Below are 23819 nucleotides of genomic sequence, written 5' to 3' on the forward strand. Positions count from 1 at the left end.
CCAGATTGAATCTATAAATGGTAATAAGCTAATATTACTCTAAAACTTCCATGTCTACCCGAAAATTACTGTAATAAAATGATATATAAAGTCTCACTGTAAGGAAGAACTATTCTGTATACTTTAGTAGTGTGCTTTTTCAATTATGTGGTGTTTGCACACCTTCAGAAAGCTACTTAGTTCCTGACATCAATTTTTTATGACCTTGATTTAATCAAGGGCAACATAAATGACTTCAGCTTTAACTGAGGATGGAATCAGATGTGACGTTCAATGTTTTACATAAAAGAAATGTTTTAATTGCTCAGAAACTTCACAAGGATCCTGATCCATTGCTGACATATCAATGCCTACAATGACTAAAATTTTCCTCATTCTTCAAAATTGGTATGAACTCTGAACATACATCTTATTTTCACTGTATCTGAGATATAGGCATGTCAGATACGGAAATGCTTTCAACAGAACTGACTGGTAAAATGAAAATCTTAGATGCCTGTTTCTTCTGAGTGATAAATTCTCCAAAGGTCAATCAAGATGCTTTGTCAACAGCTACTTTCTCAGTTCACTGTGAAAATAAGTAAACTGTCACCCATTTAGGGGTAGGAATAAGAAACTGAAAAATGCTTTATACATGAATTAATGTAACAACACTACAAAAGGTCAACAGCACTTTACATTTGGCTGACAAGTTAAAAACTTCATCTTTTACATTATCTGTGTATGACACTGTGAGCAAGACTCTGAAGGGAAAGGAAATTATTTTGTTTGTGATGCTTTTTTTTCTGAATGCTGTATCTTCCTGGGCCTGAGGCTCCCTAAAATTAGACAGGCAAACCTTAACATGGTCTAAAGGGATCCTATGATCTTTTGTTCCTAAAGTTCTTGTAGTGCTGCTGGTATAAAAGGTGTACATTCTCCCTCAGAGAGGGAGCAGAGTTTAATATCTGCTCAAGAAAACCTGAATTTATGAAAAGAAAAGCCTCACAAAGAAATCTCAGTAACAAACTCAAATGAAAAAAGCCTGGGTAAATTTTCTCTGATATAGTTACTCCCCTCAGCAATGCCAGATTCCCTAAAGGACCTCTAGAGTACCAGGCTTTTTAAATCTGAAAGACAGAAGCTAAAAATATTATGCTACAATTATACAAGCTTTTTTGTGTTTGCAGAGATATAAGTGCCTTGGAATTATATTGAAAAGGGAGGGGAAGAAAGTACCTAGTTGACCAAGCTGAGCTATGCTGATGGCAACAGAAGATTTCAACAACTTTTTTTTGTCTTAGAATTGTCTTGTCCAGATGCAGACTGTGTCTGCCCAGTGGCTGACGGGTAAGGTATGTGAGCACCCTAATGGCTGCACGCTCCATGACCTACCATCTTCCACCCACATTTCAGTCTGACATGTTTTATGAAGCTGGTAGTTGTGTTCTCTGCTGCAGTCTGGAGGACATACTCAAGACACAGCATAGGGCTGAACCTACAGACTCACTGTCAACAGGGGCAGTAATTCTGGTCAGAATAGTAGCCTTGGGACTACCCTGAAGGGCAGGATGGTTATACAAAGAAGATCTGCTGAGAAAATACAGTTTTTATATAGCCACATTTTATGTTTTACCATTGTTATACTCTATATTTAATGGAATAAAACCCAAACCCTCTGTTCCTTACTGGAAACAAACACAGAAGTCTTCAAAGCTAATCCAGGTTTTCCTAGAAACAGAAGTCCTTTCTGACTCAATTTCTTCCTTTGATTTATCACTTCTCTGGCTGTTCATACCAGTATCAGCTGTTTCTGACATTTGTTTTGCATCAAAAGTGATATTTTCATGTAATTCTTCTGCAGGATAAGAAGACACACAGAGTCAATACAGTGACAATATGTTTATTAAAGTAGTGTCATTCTTATGTTGAGAAAGTATCTTAAAATTACCAGGATATTTTCCATACAACTCAGATTTTAAAAATAAAACCTAGAATACTAAACTAAAAGCTCAAAAGGAGACTGAAACAACTCTGTATATCTGCAACCACTTATGTATACCTCAATATACCATCACATACTGAACTGTGCACTAGAACCTTTAATATGACCATGTTAGGTGAACACACATACAAATTCTGCAAACCTACAGTCATCTAAATAAAGAAAAATAGAACCTCTTGTCCAAAGCTTCTATTCAGTGAAAAGCTGACGGGGCAGCATCATAAAATTTTTACAATCCACAGAAATTAAAAAATACACAGAATTGTGGAGGCCACAAAGACCTATCCCTGCCCCTAGTACTTAGACAGTACCCCTGTGATGCTGCTCACACAAGTCAGTCTAACTACTCATAAACTGAAATAGACTTGAACTACATTACATAAATTTTCTTGCAGAAAAATCAGAACTACTGTCATATTCATACCAAAATATAAACACAGAAATGTTATGTAGATACATTTTACAATCATTTAATAACTTTTTAGGTTGTGTTGTAATGTCACTTTCTCTGCCTTTACTCTATGCGATTTATATGAATAGTTATTGAAGGTGTTTAATCTGTCCCATAAAGAAGTTTTGAGAGTAGCTCAGAACAGCTGAGAACAGTAGAACAGAACAGCTCAAACATGAATGGCTATTAATTCAGAATGTTTGCTGAGGAAAAATATGAGGTAATACCCAAAGAGGCAAGGTATAACAAATAAAAAAGGTAATTAGAAAAATGCATTATTTATATTTAAACATGCTTTGCAATACTTCATGATCAGCGAGACACATAGTGATGTGCTGGATAACTAATGAATTTGTAAGATGTAAGCGGCTCTAAATTAGTTTGCAACTCATTTTTCAAGAACTGAAAGAAATGTAATGTAAGGAAATGCACCAAAGACCTTCTTCTCTTCCTTACACTATGGAAGAACTACCTGAAAGCTGTAAAATCTAGGCTTTTTCTTAGATTTAAGTTAACATAGGTTTTAAACCTCCAGTGAAATAACCACAGTGTTTGGCTTACAAATGTGCATATCACAGAGAGTATGATGAAGGGGTCACGAGAGCAGGCCTATGTCCAGTATCATCTTCCTGTGGCTCAGTGGTGCTCTTTGTTCATTCTGAACATGAGTACTAGAGTACTATCAGTAGACCTTCTTCAGGATCAATAGGGTCAGTAGATCTCTGCAGCCTTCAAATAGAACATATGGTCCACCCTATTTAAAATTCAATACATAAAGTTCTTTGTTGACTACGTATGCAGGTAGCTCCTCCAGTGTAGCTGAAGGAAAGCAAAAACGGTGACAACAAAATGCCTGAAGTTTCCCCACTTCTTGTTGAAGTAATGAGAATTTTGTGAGAATGTCATCAAAAAGCATATTTTATGCTTTTTGATCTATGCATTCCAAAGACAGTGCTGTTCAGAGAGCTTCCTGGCATCATACAGAAATAGAACAAAAAAGTAAATCAATCTGCTAACTGTTGTTTCCCTTGTACACAAGTGCCATTTCCAGCTGTGAGAAACTGCAAACACTAGGTGATATAATGAAGATATAATTTATAGGATATAACTACAAAAAAAATTTGAAGCCAATTTTAAGAGATGTTCAGTATAATATAGTATTTTAAAACTGACATATGGAAGATAATTTCAGCAAATAATAGTCCGTAATTATCATATAATTTATTCCTTGAACATATGCAAATACTACTCAAATACATAGGGATATAATATGAGCTTACAAAAGTTAAACACTGCAGAGAGCTTCAGAAAAGGGAACAGCATATTAGAATTCAAGAATTTTATGCTACTTAGAACTCAAGCAACAAGGATTAATGTTACAATCAAGCTTAAGAGAAAAAAGTAACTTGTTGAATAAGGGAGAACATTCAAGTACAGAAGTAATAACAAAACATGCACTTTAACAAAAAAAAATAAAGACAAATAAAAACAGATCAATAACTAAGAGCAAAGCAGCATACAAACTAGAATAATTAACCCTAAAAGGGAAAAAACAAAGATTAGCAAATGAACACAGATAGCAGAATTTATCACAAAAATCACTATTTTTATGGTAACAAAATACTGTACTGCATGAAACCCTTAAAATAATTAGAAAGAGTCATGTTCTTAAGAAAGTAAGAAGACACATTTTAAGACAGTTTAGCACCAAAGTGCTGTCATTGCTTTTGGTAAGTGCTTAGAATTTTTCAAGCACTGGCTCTTTACTGAGATGCTTAAATGGAAATCAAACCCCCCTCATCAAGCTGACTACAGTTTGGGGTGACAACATTTATTCAGCATCTGGGTGCTTTGTATCTGGCTCATTATAGTCATGAGCTAGCACTTTGGGAGGAAACAATAATAAGCAAATTAAAATGTTTGCTAGCCAAGTAAATGAACAAAGCGTAAGAATATACTACCTGGTAAAGAAAATGTTCAAAATGGTTCAAAATTGAAATGAGTCCCCTGCCTCAGTTTTTGGTAAGAAGGGATAGACAGGCTGGCTTATTGGAATAGAGGTACAAAATGGAAACTTGCCATTTACAGCAGAAATTGCAAGAACTTAACACAGTGAATAGGAAGGTTGTAGCCAATTTCCATAATGGAGCACAGAGATAATGGCACAGGAAATCTCCAATCCACAAAACGGTACTTAAGACATCTTTAAAATTAGGTTTTCTACCATGAGTTTGAAGATTAGAAGATGTTTAAATAAAATATGAAACATGATCTAACCAACTACAGATTATTTAGTCCAATGCCAAATTTCAAATGCGGGCAAATGGGTGGAAGAACTGAAAGGCGAGATAACTTTATGCAGGTAGAACATGTCAGACTAGCTTAGGGTTTGGGGATATTTTCTTGGGGGTGTGGGGTTGTGGGGTGTTGATGAAAATAAAAATTCACACAAAGAAACAGAAGCATCATACATGCTCTGCCTTAGACCAAATTGCATTTTCATTATGGTAAAAGTGTTACATAATGCTGCAAAGCTGAAGGTAACCAACCTATCAGCTTCAGGCCCACTTTAACAGAACGTCAAATTCTAGCTGCTTTTATGGAAAGTGTATAGTCCACATGATCAAAAAAAATTTCCACCTTATATATCCTGTATACACTGTACAATAATATCGTACTTAATTCCAGCATGTTCATTTGAAATTTCACTTTCTGGTTTTTCATTTTCAGCCTGCCTTTTAGTTTCATTATGTCTCTGGACAAATACTGGAACAGCAAGACTCCTGTGAGACAACAGATAATTGTGGGAATAATGTGATACTACAAACAACTTCCATCAGACCCAGTATCTGCAACAAAAGCAATTGGAAATCATAGAAAAACACTTCATCTTGAGAATATAACTGCTTTATTGTAACAACAACACAGACAGAATAAGTGTAAACATATAAATTCTCATTTTACAACAAAGCACAATTAAGTGTAATTATATCTTTTAGAACAAACTTTTTGTTCTGGTAGATTTGCAAAGCTATGATTTCCTACTCTGAGAACATTCTGGAGAAAGACAGTGACGCGTTACAGTTTTACAAAAAATTTTCATTGCAGTTGGTGGACCTCAAGAGTGCAAAATTTTAATGGACTTTAGGAGCCTAAGTAGTTTAATGGGAATATTTTAAACTTTTTTTTTTAAAAACCAAACAAACATACATAAAAGGACAGAGATTCCTAAACCATAAGGTACTGAAATATTGAAAATTTTAGAAAAAAGGAAAGGATTTGTTTATATATATGAGTTCACTTGTAGAATATTACTGCTCTCAGTAGGAATGTGTTTCAAATCTGCTTCAAGTGAACAGAAAGAACTTTCCTGACATTAGACTATTCATGTATTTGACTAACGATCTGTATCAAACTCTGAAGAGATAAATTTATTGAATTCTCGTTCCCATACTTTGCAAAATTTGAGCAATTTTTAGCCATGTTAAAAAGTGTATTAACCCACCCATACTCATAAATAAAACATTTTTTAAAAGATTTCTTAGTTTCTGTCAGTTTTGGTTCATGATTCATGCTCTCAGGTATTCTGTGGACTTGAAAGACTCATAATGAATCATTCTGAAGCAACAGCAATATGAAGTTACCTTCATAACCTACAGTGCATGGCGCAATGCAAAGCATTAAACCAAGATATACTAATAAGCTTCCTTTCTCAAGGATTTTTTCTTTTAAAAATAATTTTATGAAGATTAGTTTAGTTAATAATTAAGACATTAAAAGGAATTACATTCTTTAAAGAAAAGCAATCATACTTGTACTACCTCACAGGAGTATTGAGCTCCAGTCTTTGAATCCTGTAACAATTAGTAGTATTTTCCATGTAAAGCTGGAATAAATGGATTTTGCATAGAGAAATCACAAGATACAGGTTGAGGTGGTGTGGAGATTGTGAAGAAAACCTGAGCACAAAGGATTTTGTTACAGTAGTAATATGAATTATTAGTATTATAGGCCAGAGGATAGAAACATGCCCACTTTGTCCTTTTCCTTGGTTGTGCTATGGGAGCTTTTCTTCTCTGGGCATTTCTTGATTAGACTTTTGAGTAAGCAGAAAAGACAGCAACGTGGCTATTGAGATACCGTAACTTCAAAATCAATTAATAGTGACAGCTACAAAAATACTCCAAGATTCCAATATATTCATGGTAGGCTTAGAGTTATCTACTGCAAACTACTATATTTCTATTACGTTTTGGCATTGAGCTGTGAAAGAATAACTGAAGGATATATTTCCAGCTCATTAACTTGTAGCATTTTGATACAGTGAGATTCTTCAGGTTTGGTTCTTTTTTTACTGGGAAGATATTAATAAAAATAAGAATTCATAAGAAAAGACATTCAAGCACTATAGTACTTGAAATCATTACCAGTTCTTAAAAGTATACCCCAAAATTACATCCTTTGCCTGTACTGAACATATGCTTACCAGATTTGTTTATAAACTATTTGTTAGTATAGGTTTTGGAGAAGTATGATTTACATTTGCTTCAAGATATTTAAAAATCGTAAACTTAGTATGACCCAGGCTTTTGGCTGGTTTTGGCTGTAAGGATACAACTTTATCTTGTATTACCCTGTTCAGGGGTTACTGGAGATGGTTGGTAGGTTGGACATTTTTCACATTGTTGAAAACTGTGAAAAAATCTAAATATCTTGGGTAAAATTATGGTGTTTAATTATTGTAGAAGTTAGGAAGTTGTGTACATGCTTTAACTGAGAAGATATTTATTGTATTTGTCAATTATTGGAAGAGGGGATCATAGATATTTTACAGAGAACAAAATAAAAATTAAAAAATGTTTAAAAAAATGGCATTCTATGCCTTCTTCCCCCATGAGAATAAACCTTCAGAAATGCTTAAAAAGCAAAGGTGCATTGCACAGGCTTCCACATGGACTGAAGACTTGAAAACCAAAACTAAGATGAGTATCACATGTATGAATCACGGTGTAAATAAAGCATGAATCCTATTTACATGTTTCACATGTTCAGAACTCTGGTAAAAGGAAAGGTGTTTCCTAGCAGTCAGTTTTAGGAGAGGTTCATTGTGCACCAAGAAATCTGGTTACTTCTTTTAAAAAGAAGGCTCTTACCAATTTCTCCTGACCAAATCCTTAAAATACTCACTTAAACAAAGAAGCATTCATTCTGGAAGAAATACTCAGTCTGAATACTCTTCAAATACTAACCTCAACCACATTAGAAAACTAACACTTGTTAAAATGGCGATTATCCTTTTTTGTCTTTTATTTCAGAAAAAAAAAAGTAGAGTTCACAGTGATTAGCAAAAGAGCTCTTTGTACAAAACCCAGTATATTTTGCTGGAGAGTGACTTATGAGAAGCATTATTTTTTCAAAATATTCTTGCAAATAAGGGATTTTTTAATACCAATCTGAAGATTCTACTCTATGTAACTGTACATGCAATTATCAATTCTTTGAAATCTTTTCCTGTAAAGCCAACACTCATAAAAAAAACTGTTGATATTTGTACATGAGGATTAACATTGAGGCCAAACAATATGGGAACAGGAGAAGTCTGCATATAAACTTCAAACACACTTACCTATACTGGCATTCTCTGCATTTTGCTGCCAAAAGAGGGTGGTCTCCTATATGGTGAAAGAAAACCAAAAACCAACAATGGTGATTATAATCTTGCCTTATTTTGTTAAAGAAAATACTTGGTTTGGGGGCCGTCCTTCTTGAGATGGAGAAACAAACTAGTAAGTTACCATTGCAGTATATCTTTTTAAAAAAGAAAAATAGAAATCATAAAATTCACCATAATACCTACATATATGTCATCAATAGACAGACCGATGTTTTTCTAGAGATGTATATGTGATCTGGAGTCTGAGATAAAAGCTGTTCTACATGCCTTCTCCTCTGCTATTAAAAAAATGTTCTTTGATATTACTGTTCTTTGACAATACAATAAGTTCTATTCGCAGAACTAATTAGTCCTATTCTAGAATCCATTCTGTTCTTTTCTGTTCTAAGTTTCCATTCTTGGAAAGTAGATGGAGGCCTCCTTTTCCAATAAGCATTTCTTGCTGTGCAAGTGTACACAGCTGTCATTAGCAACAGCAGGCCTGATTGCTACAGCATCTTTTGTTTTCTATTAGCTGCATAAAAAAAAGTAGCCTGCTTGCTCTTTTTTAACGTTTTTGGCAAACAACTTTATCCTGGTGAATCCCATTTCCAAGCTAGAGCTGCTGAACTAATATGAATGCAATATCCATTTACGTTTAAAATTGAAATTAAGTTAGCCAGCCTTTCAGAAAGTCCACTCAATAAATCTGCAAAAACAGGGTCCTTTTCTTTGAGATTAAAATCTTTGATACTGTTAAAAATACATGCCTAGTCATCCTTCCTTTTGACTGCCCCCTTACCTGCAATATGACATATCCTGCACAAGAGTCACTTTCTTTTTTGTTTGTTTGTTTTTTTAGTGAGGGAGGGAGAGCAGAAGAAAGAGATTCCACAGTTCCCAGTTTATTTCCTGTTTGAATGTGGTACTATTAATGGGTTAACTGGACTAGCTTTGCCTTTGCAAAGATAACTATTAAAGCCTAAAAAGGCTATTGCTTCTTTTCATCCCAGGTCTCCCCTTAACAAGACTAGTCATCCTTCCCCCCACCTACACTCTCATATATAACCCATCTTTACATGTGTCAGCAGCACTAATGCTGAAACTGATAGCACTGAGCTGGCTAACATCTAGACACACACAATGATTTTCTGTTGTGCATTTCAAAGAGGAGTTGTGGGAGCTACACCAACTCAGAGCTGCTTTTATGCTTTCTCAGTACAATCTAGAAACATTTTTAAGGGGCTGACCAACATAATTTAGAGAGTCTGAGTAAGTTAGACTGGATGGCAGGTCTCAACAGTACCTAAAGCTTGCACAAGGTCATTATGCTATAGCTCCAGGTTTGCCTCAACCCTCCTATTACAGACTACCCTGCATACACAATATGGAAGGATCCGTGAACACTTCCTTAGAGAAAAGCCTTATGGCTTCCTACTTTAATTCCTAGTTGTAGTTAGTAAAAGTCTTTTTGCAGAGTTTTACAGCGCCCCCACAGGCCCAGAACAGGCTCAGGAATCTCACTTCTATCAAAACTTTAGGTGTTTGGTCTTCTCTGAACTAACTAAAGGAGAGTTGAGAGAATAACCTACAGATTTAAGAGCCTCTTTCCCAAAATAGGAAGTACCAAATAATTTAATACTTATAATTTAACTGCAGTATTGTTTACTGAGAGAATATGAAAGTCCCAATTTTGCACAGCACAAATCCTAGATTCTATTCCAAATCTGTTGTGGGTTTTTAGAAGAATGTTCATGAGTCAAAGCTGTGGACAGATCTAAAATAAACAGCAATTAAGGTATTAACTTAGGTATTTTACATAAAATACATACATTGCTGAAATTGTTAACAGTGGAACAGTTTGGTAGCTGAAATACTGAAATTATGTCTCACAAGTTCCTTTTTAGGTTAATTTCTTCCTTCTCTACAGCAAATGAGCTGAAAAGGACACAACAGGATTTTGCAATTGCCCATGTACTTCGGCTCCTGTTTCCAGACTCCTGTGCATACAATTGTGCAAAGCAAAAGGCAAGACGTGATCACTTGTCACATGACATTGACATTCATGACTGAATATTTGGGTCTGGAAAATCCCTAGTAATACCTGGGCTATTGCTCTCCTTTAAGCTGTAACTTCAGAAGTACGCATGCATAGAGCCGTCATATTTCTGCATGAAGTCTACAACTTGCAAGATTCCAATATTGCTAAATTTCTTGTAGGAGTCACAGGGATTACCAAACAGGTACATGTGAACTGTACAATATATCAAGTTTCTTCTCAGAAACCCTGGGCAAGTCCGAAGTATAAAAAGTATCAGGTCTACTGTACAAGCATTGGAGACTGTAATGTTTGCACCACAACTCTAGCACTTTCTGCCAAACTTACTGTTTATGGACTTCTAGTCCATAGTGCTTCTAGTATGGACATGTGGCAGCTTACTATAGAGCTACTTTGTTGGTATTAACAGCTGGCAGCAGGAAGGCCTAGAGGGATACAGAAAATCCTCAGAACTGCTCCAATGGAATTTCTAGGAAAGAAGGAGAACGTACCCTGGAAAATCTGCATGCTTAGTAATGTTACTTAAGCCAGTTTGAGCTGTGAAAGCAATCTAACTACAGCTGTGTAGAGTCTCCTATAGGCTCATTTACTCACTTTTTGGAGTGCAAACATAACATAGTCAAAAGCTGTCTCTCTAATGGTATGGGATGTGTCCGTCTACCTAAACCTCACTGATTCTAAGACGACTGGGAGTGTCAAGGAAGTTCTCATTCTGTTATGCTGTTGCCTCAGCTACAGCGACTAAGACTTTGGCACAGAAAGAGAAACTAAAGGCGTTTTCCTCCTTAATGAACACACATTGTCTGAAAGGTCAACTCTGCTGCCACAGTATCTGGTAAAGAAAGAAGTAAAAAAAGACTTGGATCCAGCCCTGGAACATGAAAGGATGCACACAGTTAGATTCAGGGAAAATTTAGTTACTTATTGTTCTTCCTGCAATCAATGGGAAATCTGAACACAAAATGTGAGGAAAATTCATTGGTTAACTTAAAAACCTAATTTATCATCTATTATGTTTTATAATTGTTAATGCATAATTGTAAAAATAGTGTTAATTCATAAATTTACAGCTGTCTTGTTATTTTCAAGGATTCATTTGTATTGTTCAGCCTCCTAACATTAGCTATGTGGTTATTTTATTCAAATCTACCAAATAATATCTTTTAAAATCTGACATTTTTGTAAAACCAGTATCCTTTTCTATTGCAGAAATAATGCATGGTAAAACTTTTCGCACCAGTTTTTCTGTAAAAAACACCAGTTTTGTTTCACAAATAAACTCTCTGGATATAATTTCAGGTGAAGGAATAAAGCTTCAAATACATAAATTTTAAGATTAAAAATCCATTTTAAATCTAACTCCAAAATGACAAAGACGACCAAAATGTTTCTTAAGATCCAACCCTGTGTTGAATTTCTAGGTTTGGTGTTGACCTGATAGTTATATCATCAAAGCATTTTGCATCTATAGTCACTTGGACACATTCTTTTTTTGCCTACTCCTGAGTCACTGTTTTCACTAACTGGAATATCAGCTCTAGTTTTAGCTGTCATGTGGGAGAAGGTAACAGAGGTGCCTTTTGAAAAAAGGCAGTAGTACAAAAGAACAAACAGCTGCAAAGTTGTGCACAGACTGAGGTATAGGAATAGTTTAAAAATAATGGATTACCAACTCGGCTTCTCTCTTATTCAGTCTCTAATGTCGGAGCTATCCCATTCTGTATATGCAAGTAGATATTTACAGGACCATCATAAAGATCCTCTATACTGCAAATGTCTAAATCGAGAGCTCAAGTCTCTCTTCTAATTCATGTGCTTCATATCTCATGTATACTTTTTTTTTCCCTGAAAAAATAAGCAGGGAATTTTCATTTTGTGCAGATTGAAGTAATTTTCAAAACTATAAAATGTGTAAAGAAAATAGAATGTTGTATTTTCTACCTAGCCCTCCTGTTGCTAATATCAATTCACTGGGCTTATGAAATACATTATAAGAAGGACTAGAATGAGGAGAGGAAAAAGCTTGTTATAACACAACAGTCTGGAAAGTTTATGGGGAACCTGAAAAAAAGCCACAACAGAGCATGCAAACTAAATAGACTTCTATCAGTGTAAAGCAGAAGGTAAGACTGAGCTTACATATATAAAGGATGCATTGAAGTACGAAAAATGAGGTAAACATGAACATTAAAGAACAAGTGTATAGTGTTTATGTCACTGGGAGAGGGTGACATTTTAACCCTTCTGCTCTAGGAAGTATCATTGCATTGCTAGGGAGCTTGACACTGAAGAAGCCGCAAAGGGAAATCAGAACGTTCTGCTTAAGATTTATGAATATAGCAGTCAGGTCAGTCTATAAAAATATCTAGTAGCCATTGCAAATTCTGATCACAAACATATTTGGATCAGACTTTTCTTGCTTTGTTACTGTTCAACATTTCCTCAAACAGAAGGAAAAGAGCTTTCTTCTCAAGGGAACTGGAGATAACTTTTATTAAAGAATTCATCACAATGAAGGATATTCAAGTAGGCTTTTGAATGGCAGAGCTACAAGGAAACACTATTCCAGGATAATCTTCTTCTCAGAAGAGTTTGCCAAAATTACCATTTCAGAAAATTGCAAGACGCTATGCAGTTTACATGCAATGACCTTTTTGCTTTTTTTCCTGTCCACAAAAGAGGATAAGGAATAAAAATGAAGTGAAAAATCAAATTCTGAAAACCTTCTACTTCAGGAAACCATTATTCCATAAATAATTTTTTCCAACTAAATGGAAGGATCAAAAAATCTACTTTCACATGTATTTCAATGCTTCTTACACATATAAATTACTTACCTTCCTATTGAAGAAGTATAAAAGCGAGCCTCTTCATTAAAGAACTGTGCCCTATTTTATGGAGTTTTTGAATAGAAAAGTTCACAAAATGTATTTTCATAATAACAGTGTGATTCGAGATCAATTTAACTATCAAAAATAGGTATTTTAAACAATTTTTTCCTAAGCTTTCAGAACTGTAAAATCAGAGGGAATGGGAAATTCAGGGGAAAAAAGTTTGAAAAATCAGTAACAAGGAATTTCTATTCTTTAGCATGAGTACTTTGGGTACAGGAGAGATAATGCCATCTTTCAACGTGATATTCTTCAAAGAAGGTACATCCAGCTCCTAAAATTTTATCTTTCATTTATCACTAGTCACTGTTTCTGTGACAACAGACCTTAGGAACAGTGAATCAGATATTCAGTGATGTAACTTCATACAGTTTTCATTGGAGTGAATTGAAATACGCCAATTTAAACTTGCCAAGGATCTGGCACAGCAGCTGACTGAATTTCAGTCAGCTTAAAGCATAAAACTGCTGCACTCCAAAGATTTACCAAATCTATATCAAAGGTTTTAAAGCAGATGTCTCCTAAATAGTAATCACACAGGTTAAAATGGAGACAAAGTTATTCACAGTTATACTACAATACAAAATCCTACAAATTAGCCATAATGTAGTGAGTTGGGGATATCAAAGTTTCTCTTTCACTGTTTGTTTTTTAATCACTACTTGATTTAAAAAAAAAAAAGTATAGATGCATATTGTATTTCAAGTTTTATAACTATGGAAAGAAAGCTCTCCCATAATGAATCTCCCAGAGGTATCCACATAATTTTGTCGATTAAAAGATTTAATATGTGAATTAAAGAAGATTGTTCTGCAAGTTAAAAACATTATTTTCTTCTGCAATCCATACAAATGAAATCCTACTTACACATGGCAGCTATTAATAGGCATAGCATTTTTCAGATGAGATTTAAACTGAGGCAAAAGTAAGGTTCATGTGTAAGTCAATTAACTGCTCATGACTTCTTGCATTTCATGTCTGAGTCAGATTGCCCTCAGCGTAAGTCACACTCATGTCTTCTTCCAACCATTCCAGGTTTATCAATGTCTCTCTCATATTTTCTTACTTGCCCTTGTCTCCTTGACTGCATGTCCTACTGCGACAGACCAGCTTTCTACAATCACATGGCTCTTACACACTTGGATGAGGGGGGGAAAATCAAAGTGACATTCCAAACTACTTTTATGCTTCCATCACATAAATGTCTATTAATTTGTAACTAACTAAATCTATATTTGTATAGCTAGAGAGACTGAAGTCATGCAACCAATAATTATTATAAATTGTAAGATGATACTTACAGCTCCTTTTGCTCCTGCCACTTTTGTAATGATTTTCTTAAGTTGCAGTTATTAAAAAGACTTTAAAAAGGTCATGAAGTACTAATTAAATCATTGTTTAATATAGAACAGCTAAATACATGTTCTATTGCGAAGAATTCTTCTTCACTACAGAAATACCTTATTTTAAACTAATAAATACCTATTAACTATATCCACACATATACATTTTCTATACATACAATAGCTATAGAACAGCTTAAAACAACTGAGTTTCAGATCTGAAATACAAAAATGGTATTACAATATACTCTGAAGAGTAAACATATAAATAGGTGCTCCAAAAATTACATAGGAAATTATTTTCCTTTTATTTGAAAATTTACCAAATTAAGTTATGTTTTCACTGTTCATGAAGATACCTAATATTATCCTTAACAGTATGTCTTTGGTCTTCAAACACATTTTGTAACCCTACAGGCAGCCACTAGACATCAACCAAAGACCACAAAAGTTATCCTCAAGTATATTTATCAATTTGTCCCAGAAAAAAACCAGTAGACTTTTTAAAATAATTGGGTCGTCCTTACCACAGGATTGTGTGGATAAGGACTTTGTTGCTGTCTTTCCTTTATGCAGCACTATGGATGAATACATTTTATAGGTTCATTTCAATTATTTTCTATATTGTAATCATATTGAATGTAACAGATATGTAAGTACTCATTCCATACTTGGAATAGAAAATAAAAGTAGAGGGGAGAACTGTCATAAACATTTACAAGTTGAGACTACATCCTCCCCAAAGTATATTTGGTTTATTTAGTTGGATCAAGATTTTGTGTACAAATTTATTGAAATCATTTGTGTATTACCTAGACTGCTTTTCCCCTCAATTTTCTTAAAGTCAGAAAGAGAAATGCTATCAGATGCTCTTATGAGCAGTGTTTGCTGCAATAAGGATGAAATTGAAGAGATATTGGCACTGCCAAGTTGGGTTCTTTTGTAGGTGTTGAGCAAATAAAACAACTTCAGTGGAGCTCTGTTTGTTTGAATATTTGAGTCTCTATTTCTCTATGTTGCAAATTATTTGTCCATACAAAATATTCCACTCAGGAAGCCTGAGCATCTAATTCACAGCTGAGGATTCCCTGGGGAGGCAAAGCTTCTGAAATTTAAGAGCAGGCAAACTCAGCATTAAAGCTTTAACTCTTTTTCTAGATCTAGCCTGAAGTATTTCAATTAAGAACCAAATGAAGATGCCATTTTTAAGGCATGAGTTTATAAAGTTTAAATTTTTCAAGTAGCCACGTGCCTAAGTACATCCTTCACTGTAGATGAAATACACTAATTGTAACATGAAGTAAATGTTTATTTATAAAGACCCCCGACTATCTTCTTAAGACTCTCCGATTAAATTGATTTTAAAGAGCAAAACCAAAATACTTTATAGTGTCAGCAATGGGACTTTTAAAATCTGAGGAATAAATCATAAAAAAATAAGGTTAAAATGAAAACTATGAGGAAGTATTTTCCCACCCAGTACACATCAATACAACTGTAAAGTGCAACGAGCAGGGAAATTACTTAAATACCACGGGAAAAAAAGAGCTTACTGAGAAGTCTTTAAAAACCTATATTTAGTATTATGTATTTTCTATTTTGCCTTTCACTATCCTTTGGAACATAAAACTAGGTCGACTTTAAAAAAATTAGGAAAATTATTACCTGAGAATAATCATCTGCATTTGAGTGTCTCCCACTTTGATTCACATCCACATTACTGTCACTTATATTTTCATCACTTTCAGTAACAGGAGGGAGACAGGATATGGAATGAAATCCTTTTTTGATGGTAGACTGTGGAAAGTGGCTACATAGTAAAAGCAAACACAAAGACTTTAAACCATAGATTTACCTTCAAATGACAGTCTTCACAACTACTATTCTTAACAGAATTTTGTCAAAATAATTTGTGCCTCCTTTATTTTTACAGCTTAATAGGGCAGCACAAAATCTATATATACATATATTCCTTATCATTACTGGCTTGGCACTACACACATATCTATGCTCAAAAGATGTGAACTGTTGCCTTCTTAACTAACTCCCAAAAAACCAAAACTCAAGTCCGCTGAGGAAGACTAGATAATAATGCCAGAAGTGAATAAATTTCTATGGCCCCTAGACAAAACATTTATAATGTGCACTACTTAAATAGAGGCAGGGCAAAAAAAAAAGTGTTTTGTGTAAGAATAGTTTTTTGTCTTTTCCCTCAAAATGGGTCTCCATAGCTACCAGGCAGCTCAAAAACACGATAACCAAGGAAACCTGTGCAAGGCCTATTCTGGCTATAGTAAAAGAAAGCTCTGTCACTGACTTTAGTGGAGGCAGAAGTAAAAACCGATGGAAATATAAATAACTCCTTGCTTGTTAAGCAAACTAGGAGAACAAGATGAAAACAATGTTGCACACATGCCAATTGACATAAATACCTAATAGTGTTATTGCAGCAATAAAGAACAGAGAAAAATGTAAGCATGTGTTATCCAACCCCCCTTCTTAAGGACTGAGATAATGAAATATCAAGTTCTTTAGTTGTACCACAGTCACAATTATCTTTGCCTTCAATGTTTCAAAAGATTTTATTAGAATAAAAGCAAGAGATTAAAAACAGTTTCAGTCCCAATTGTGTATCTAAATCCCTCATCTTATTTCAGCAGCTATATTACTTTAATGAAATGCTAATACTTGCCATATATTTTTGGTTTCTACCTGTTAATTAAATCACAAGAGATTAAATTAGCCGATTGTCATGGAAACTTAGCACATTAAATAAACTGTCCTTGACAAAATGGGGTAAGCTGACCATGAAGCAATCTATTAAATATGAAAAAAAATATCAAATATGTTAACACTAAAATACTGCAACATCTTAATTATTATTATTCTCTCATTATTTTAATAACCTATTAATGGATATCGCTTAAAGCATTTTTATGTATTTCTACTCCTACTATTTGAAAACAAACAATGAGTAATTTAATGTATTTTTAACCAGTAAAATGCAACTCTGTCAGCAAAACGATATTCCCAGGTCATTTCTCCCATGCACAAACACTGCTGTTCAAAAAAAGAACCAAATCTAACTGGTTTGTTTTCTATCCATTCAATCAAGATAATCAAAATGCAGAAACTGTCAAGTATGTAATTTATTTGCTTTACTTAGAGATGTACTTAACAAAAGGTGTACACACCTTAAAAAAATGCACACACCTCCAACAATTTACAAATTGTTGTTGGACTCAGGCTTCAGAAAAGAAATATCCTCTGAAATAACATAAACTTTTTGGTGCTCACTTGTTATGTGATACATCCAATGCTTCTTCCGTCAGGAGTTCAGTCAGAATAAAAGAGAGGAGATTAATAATTCCAGCAGTTGTCTACCGAATGTCCATATCATAAGCGGAAGCCTGACACTAATGTATCATGCAGTGGGTCATAGGAGAAAAACTAAGGCCCTTATACACTTAATGGTATTCCTTTTCTTGTCAGCGAGCAAGTATTATCCTGAATATTGAATATTAATTAGAAGTGGTGCATACATCAATTCCTGAACTGTCTTCTCTAAGACACCCTGTTTTCAAGGGTTTATGACTTCCAAACAGTATTTAACACAAGGCATTAATACAAAGTTGTGTTCTGAGCATGAGCTGTATCACCTGCACTCTCAGGCTTCTTGTAATAACTATAATGAATAGAGAACAGCCTGTTTTATTCATAAACATTAATTGTTCCATGCCAGATATGTGACGCCCACAAAAGTACTGACTGCCCTATCAATAACTTCCTTGTTATGTGCAAGAAGTGAAAAAGACCAGTAGTTTGAAGAAAAATTTGAATGATATCAAATAATATTTTTTTCTGGTGGAAGTGGTCTATTGACTATTCTATGTCTTTGGGCCCAGCAAGCAGAGAAAGTTGCAAAGTGGTTTTGCCTGACAGAGCGCCCTGCCCTTCAGGGTCAGATGCCCTAAGTGTGCATACACCTAGGGGACTGTCCACACAGGGTGTGATAAGTAGGGACCCACCCCTCAGGTGTGTGCATGCTGACCTCCTCGAGGGCTTTCTCACCAGCGTGTAGATTAGCAGGTTTTAGGGAGCAGCATATAAAGCTTAGAACATCCCAACTTGTATCTCCAATAGGAGGTGTGTGCAAGTATTAGAACCTGCACTCCCAAAAGAGAAGGTGTGCTTGTAACCCAGAATGCCAGGAGGATGTGTGTAATTGCATGTGTATGTCTCTGTTTGTGGTATTAGAAACTCTTGGGATTAGTCACATAAAGGTGTTCAGAAGTTTGTAGGTGTTCATTAATATTTTGTAAGCATCTAGTATAGTGCTTTATCTGTTATATTGCTGATATTGAGATCAGTAAAACAATAGAGTGCACTCATCCTGATATGCTTTAAACTACATGAACTGAGTAAACTCATGAACTAAAGTAAACTACATGATCAAGTAAACATAAGCCATTGCACTTTCACAGTGAAATGGACTAACAATAGGATGTTAGGGCTGAAACTACATTGAATACTTACATGTCTGTGGGTATTGTGATAAGGTTCAATTTGTAATTCAAAAATAGGCTAGCAATCTCAACATATTCTTCAGGTTTCTTTACCACAGGCTCTGGAAAAAGCAACTTGTTAAATACACATTCATAAGAAATATTAAATACCATAATTTTGACAATTTCCAAAAGGAATTGATCGCCCCTAAATAACCCTGTTTTCCAAGTATCATCACATATGATTCACATTTTCTTCCACTTGAGTGTTAAAAAGCAACTACAGGTGGGTTTAGGTGACATATCATGGCAAAATAAGTGCTTAACACTCCCTGCAAGGTATTAAAAATGTGCTTAACTTAAATGTAAGGTTATCCGAGGTAGCTCAGAACAACTGTGGCAGCACATTATGTCTCTGCTAATTTGCTCTGTTCCTGATCCCAGTATATTTTGTTAGCATGCCTGTAACAATTTCATATTCAAGCTACCTCATATCATCCATTTCATTCTATTATGCAGTATAGACAAATCCTAGAACAAGTTTACCCCTGAAACTATGAGTTGATGCAGCAGGACTAGTCACATACTTCAAAGGTTTAAAAGGTGTTCAGAAGCTTTCATGGCTCTGCATCAGAGAGCTTCTGTGTTGCTTTGATAACACTCCCTCTTCATTTTCCCCAGTAGAGTGCTTTTTTAGAGATGAACTAAGACACTTCTCAAAGCATTTAAGAAATAATAGGACTAAGGGGAAGTAATGCAAAATGGGGGAAAAAAAAGAGAGGAAAGAGTAATCCTTAGGGAAGTTCTACTGAAATTAAGCTAACAGATAATAAGTAAGGCTCTGAAAATGTTTATAATAATCAAAAAGTAATTACAAATTTATTTTGGAGGTTTGCATAGACAAACCTTGAGGTTCAGATGTCACAACAGTTTCCTTTTTCTGACGGAAAAGCTTCCAACGAGGAACTGGTGGTGGTTGTGGCAGTGCTACCAGAGGACAGGACCTAGTTCTGGTAATCAGGACAGGGTGGCTGTATATGTGGGAAAGCCCATATTGCCTCAGCTTCTCTGAAGAATCAGCCTATAAAACACAATTAAAAACAATCTGACTAGGTCAGCTTTCATTTCTCATCGTATCCCTCTCTCAAAAAAGAACAGTATGCACAGAAAAGCATCTAATGGCTTGGATAACAAATGAAACAAAAATCATTCACCTGACAAAGCTATCCAAAACCATTCTAATTAGGATTTCATATTCAGCAGAAAAAGTATAACTGAATACGTAGAAGTGTTTATATATATTTTACTTTTCATAATAGATTCATCACTTCTTTCAACTTATTTATATAACTATACTCTTTTAGGTGCTACAGAAAACATGTAAGTGAAGCAGAACGAAGATATAAGAAAACAGTGACAACATTTTGTTTTAAATAAACATATTTAAAAATACTTTTTTTCTGTGGAAAAATCCTTACTTCATGCTGAAGTACTCATGAGGCAGAATTCTAAAAGCAACTGGTCTTTTAGATAACTTGTGAAATCTCCATAATGTAATATCATTTTGAAGCAATACATCATTACAATTAAGCTTTTTATCTGCTGATTGATTTAGAAAACACATTATACAGTTAACCTATATACCAAAGCTCTTAGCAATAGACTTAAGAGCAATTTTAGGTGCGGACATTGAGTGGTGCTCTTTGCATTAAAATAATAATGGTCCAGTACTTAACATTTTTCACTACTGAAAGTTCTCTTAGAAGATTTGTGCACCCTTTTTATTTTAAAAATACACCTTCTTTTGCTTGCTAAATAGGTCACCCATAACTTATTTCTTTAGCATGTTCATCAGCAAGTGTCTGGTTGCTCCTGCTCATTGTCAAATGTTCCTGAGGTTCTATAATACAAACTGCAAAGAAGAATGTAGTTGTGGTTATTTAAAGGGAGAGGATCTAATTAAACACATTAAGGTACACAAGCAATATTTCAGCCTCATTTGATCTCTGAATTTATAAAGATATATTACAGGAGTGGTGACTGGAAACACACATACTCAAACACTTAAAAATGCAAGTTAAAACCTCTGAGATCATAAAGGATTTTGAAGATGACCAGTTAGGTACCATAAAGGAGAGCCTGTCAGCTGCTGAGTAGGAAATACACTTGAATGACTTGAATATTGATTTTTTTTCATTTAACTGAGCAAACTTAAGGCAACTAAATTCAAGCCACATCAATCCAAGGAGATACACACCAGAAAGCACAGTGAAAAGGGATACTGCAAAAATTCTGGAGGGAAATTCTGGCACAACTGCAGTCAATGACAAAATCCTCCACATTTAGGGAGCTACTCCTATCCCAAACAATGAATCCATGCTTCCAAACTAATTATTTCTATCGGTATAGTACTTCTCAGCCCCCAAGGAAAGCTTGAAAATGGGCTTTTTTAACTGAGGCCCACAAGAAACCCACTACACTTCTATATTAATTTCTGTCAACCTCCATTTTTCTATCAGTCTTTAATACAATACTGTTTTAGACATATAGATTCATCTGTGTCATCCTATTTGGCCTGTCATGCCTCTTTTTCAGTAATATCCCTACTCTGACAGACTGAAGCCAAGTTTGAGACTCAAGGCCTTAGGTAGCAGGAAAGATACATCTCAATGTCACCGTTTCCAGTTTGCTTTTTGATAACTAGTATTATTATTAGCAAAGAGACAGTAGTGTCTGAGACCTTAAATTAATAAAAATTAAGATAAAATCACAGAGAACAAGCTAGTCTTCAGAACAGCATAAAATACACAGCACAATTTTTAAAAAGAAAATAGTGCAAGAATTAAGAGCAGTAAAGCATTACACCTGCAAACTGTTTCTGGAAATTATTTTATGAAGCCTATCAGTTTTATGAGAAGGCAGCTTAAATGTTAATGTTCTAATTATGATAAATATGATTTAAATGTACAAAAAATTATATCTAATTAATAATCAACTCAAGAAAGCCTGTTCTGGCATTATAAATAGCTTTCTTAGAGTGTGAGTGACTAGGTGGAAATTTAAGCATTGTTTTTACCCCAGCTGCATGAATTGCTACATTTTCTCCAGCTGCTTTCACCAGTTACACCACTAATGATGGAAATGCATATAAACGTGCTATTTCTTATGGAACAACGTATCGGAAAACATATATCAGAGAAGTCATTAACTGCAGTCTGAAAAAAAAAGGAAATTCATGTTTTTTAAGTAGCCCTTAAAATAATTAGTCTTTCCATTCAGAAGCATCTCATCATGATGCATTTTCTAGTCCACATCTAGCCTCTCCTGGGATCCTGAGGAAACTGGAGTAAAACTGTAAAAAATGAGCAGGGCTGTGGCAGGAAAATGCATAATCAGAATACCAAAGTACCAAACCATAACTTTAACTGATAGTCATTACCTGCTGACTGTTTCACTATACTAATTTTATTGTTTTTGTTACAATGTAGTTGATACAAAATTAAACACCCTGATCATAAAATATGTAATGCCTTCTTGTCCTGGGAGCATAGAATCTTACCATCTGCCGTAATGAAAAAATATCCTCTTCAAACAAATGTAGTGGTATACAGCCAGCATACACAGCCATTTCTGGCTGGGTCAGCACAGAAGACTCTAAAGAGAAAACATTAACATGCTTTAGAATGGGGTAAACAGTAAATAAGTGTTGTACCTCGCCCTAAATTATTCTGCTTTCTCTGCTTTATTTTTATTATTCTTTTCTTTGTTTGACCCTGTTATTTAATTCAAAACAAGGACTCATCGTAAAATACTCAGAAGAGAAGCCATACCTGGAAAAAACACATTGCTTTAATCCTTGCCTATTTAGACCATCAGCAACATTTGCATATTTTACTTCTTTTACACAAATGAATAACAGAAACTACAACTTAGTAATGCAACAGCTCTCTCCTTGGTTTTTAAATTTTTCTTCAAACTTTAAAAGTACTAGATACTAGCATGAAGAACACAATGCACATCATCTGTGTAGACACAGTAAAAACATACACATTGGCCAGTACTCGCTAAAGGCTTCTCCCTAGGGAAAGAAAAATTTGATCTTGCCAGCAAAAGAATCAAACGGCCACTCCTGCCCATGTATATGAAGATTGAGAAAAGTAGTCTGAGTAACAGAGTGCTCATAAACCAGGGTTATTGCTCTTACTTCTGTCAAGGAGGTGGAAAAATAGAGGTAACGATGGCTGCTTCAGAAGTTGTGAGGGGGTGACCCCATAGCTGTCATCCCACACACCTTACGGAATTTTGTTTTCCTGTAATTCTGCCATAGGCAGTGCATAAAAGCAGGGGCACATTCACTTTACTGTCCTTAGAAATCTGTTGCACTAGTCAACCATGCAATCATCTCATACCTGTATCTGTGAAAGAAGCTATCATTGATTCCTGAATGATGAAGAGAAACCAAGGCTGTCTGGCTGACAGCCAGCTCACTCATGCTGAAGGGAAATTAAGAGTCTAAAAAACATAATACTAGAAATATAGGTCTGTGGTTTGACCTAAAAGGCAGCTCAAAAAGAAGGATATCTATTTCTCTCTATTTTCCCTTAGTCATCTAAGAAAGCATGTGAAGACAGGATTTCAGTACACAGGTTGTGACACCTGCTTTTCATCACAATGTTTTGTCTTCGTTCCCTTCAGCTCCACCTCAAATATAGGATAATTGCTTCCTATGTTTAGTAAGTATTCAACTGGAAGTTGCTTTAATAGGTGTTTCCTGTGAAACGGAATAAAATAATGCTGTCTGCATACAAAGAAAAAAGAGAAAGGAAAAGGAAAAGAAAAAGGAAAAGAAAGGAAAAAGAAAAACAGGCAATCTGCTGGAAAATACAATTTATTAGACTTAAAATCAATTTATTTAGAAGGTATGCAGTGTTTT

General features: G+C 34.9%; 1 protein-coding gene across 1 annotated transcript in view; it reads right to left on the bottom strand.

The window, feature by feature from the left end:
- Positions 1-23819, bottom strand: part of ADGB (androglobin) — a 130321-nt gene that overhangs the window by 61669 nt on the left and 44833 nt on the right. The window contains exons 10-15 of the mRNA XM_075087998.1: positions 22446-22540; positions 19793-19967; positions 18918-19008; positions 16047-16191; positions 8062-8107; positions 1669-1837 (exon numbers count right to left, since the gene is read on the bottom strand). Coding sequence (XP_074944099.1) covers positions 1669-1837; positions 8062-8107; positions 16047-16191; positions 18918-19008; positions 19793-19967; positions 22446-22540 — 721 coding nt within the window. The remainder of the gene's footprint in view (positions 1-1668; positions 1838-8061; positions 8108-16046; positions 16192-18917; positions 19009-19792; positions 19968-22445; positions 22541-23819) is intronic.

This window comes from Phalacrocorax aristotelis, chromosome 3, assembly GCF_949628215.1.
Source record: "Phalacrocorax aristotelis chromosome 3, bGulAri2.1, whole genome shotgun sequence".
In the NCBI taxonomy this organism is placed as follows: Eukaryota; Metazoa; Chordata; class Aves; order Suliformes; family Phalacrocoracidae; genus Phalacrocorax; species Phalacrocorax aristotelis.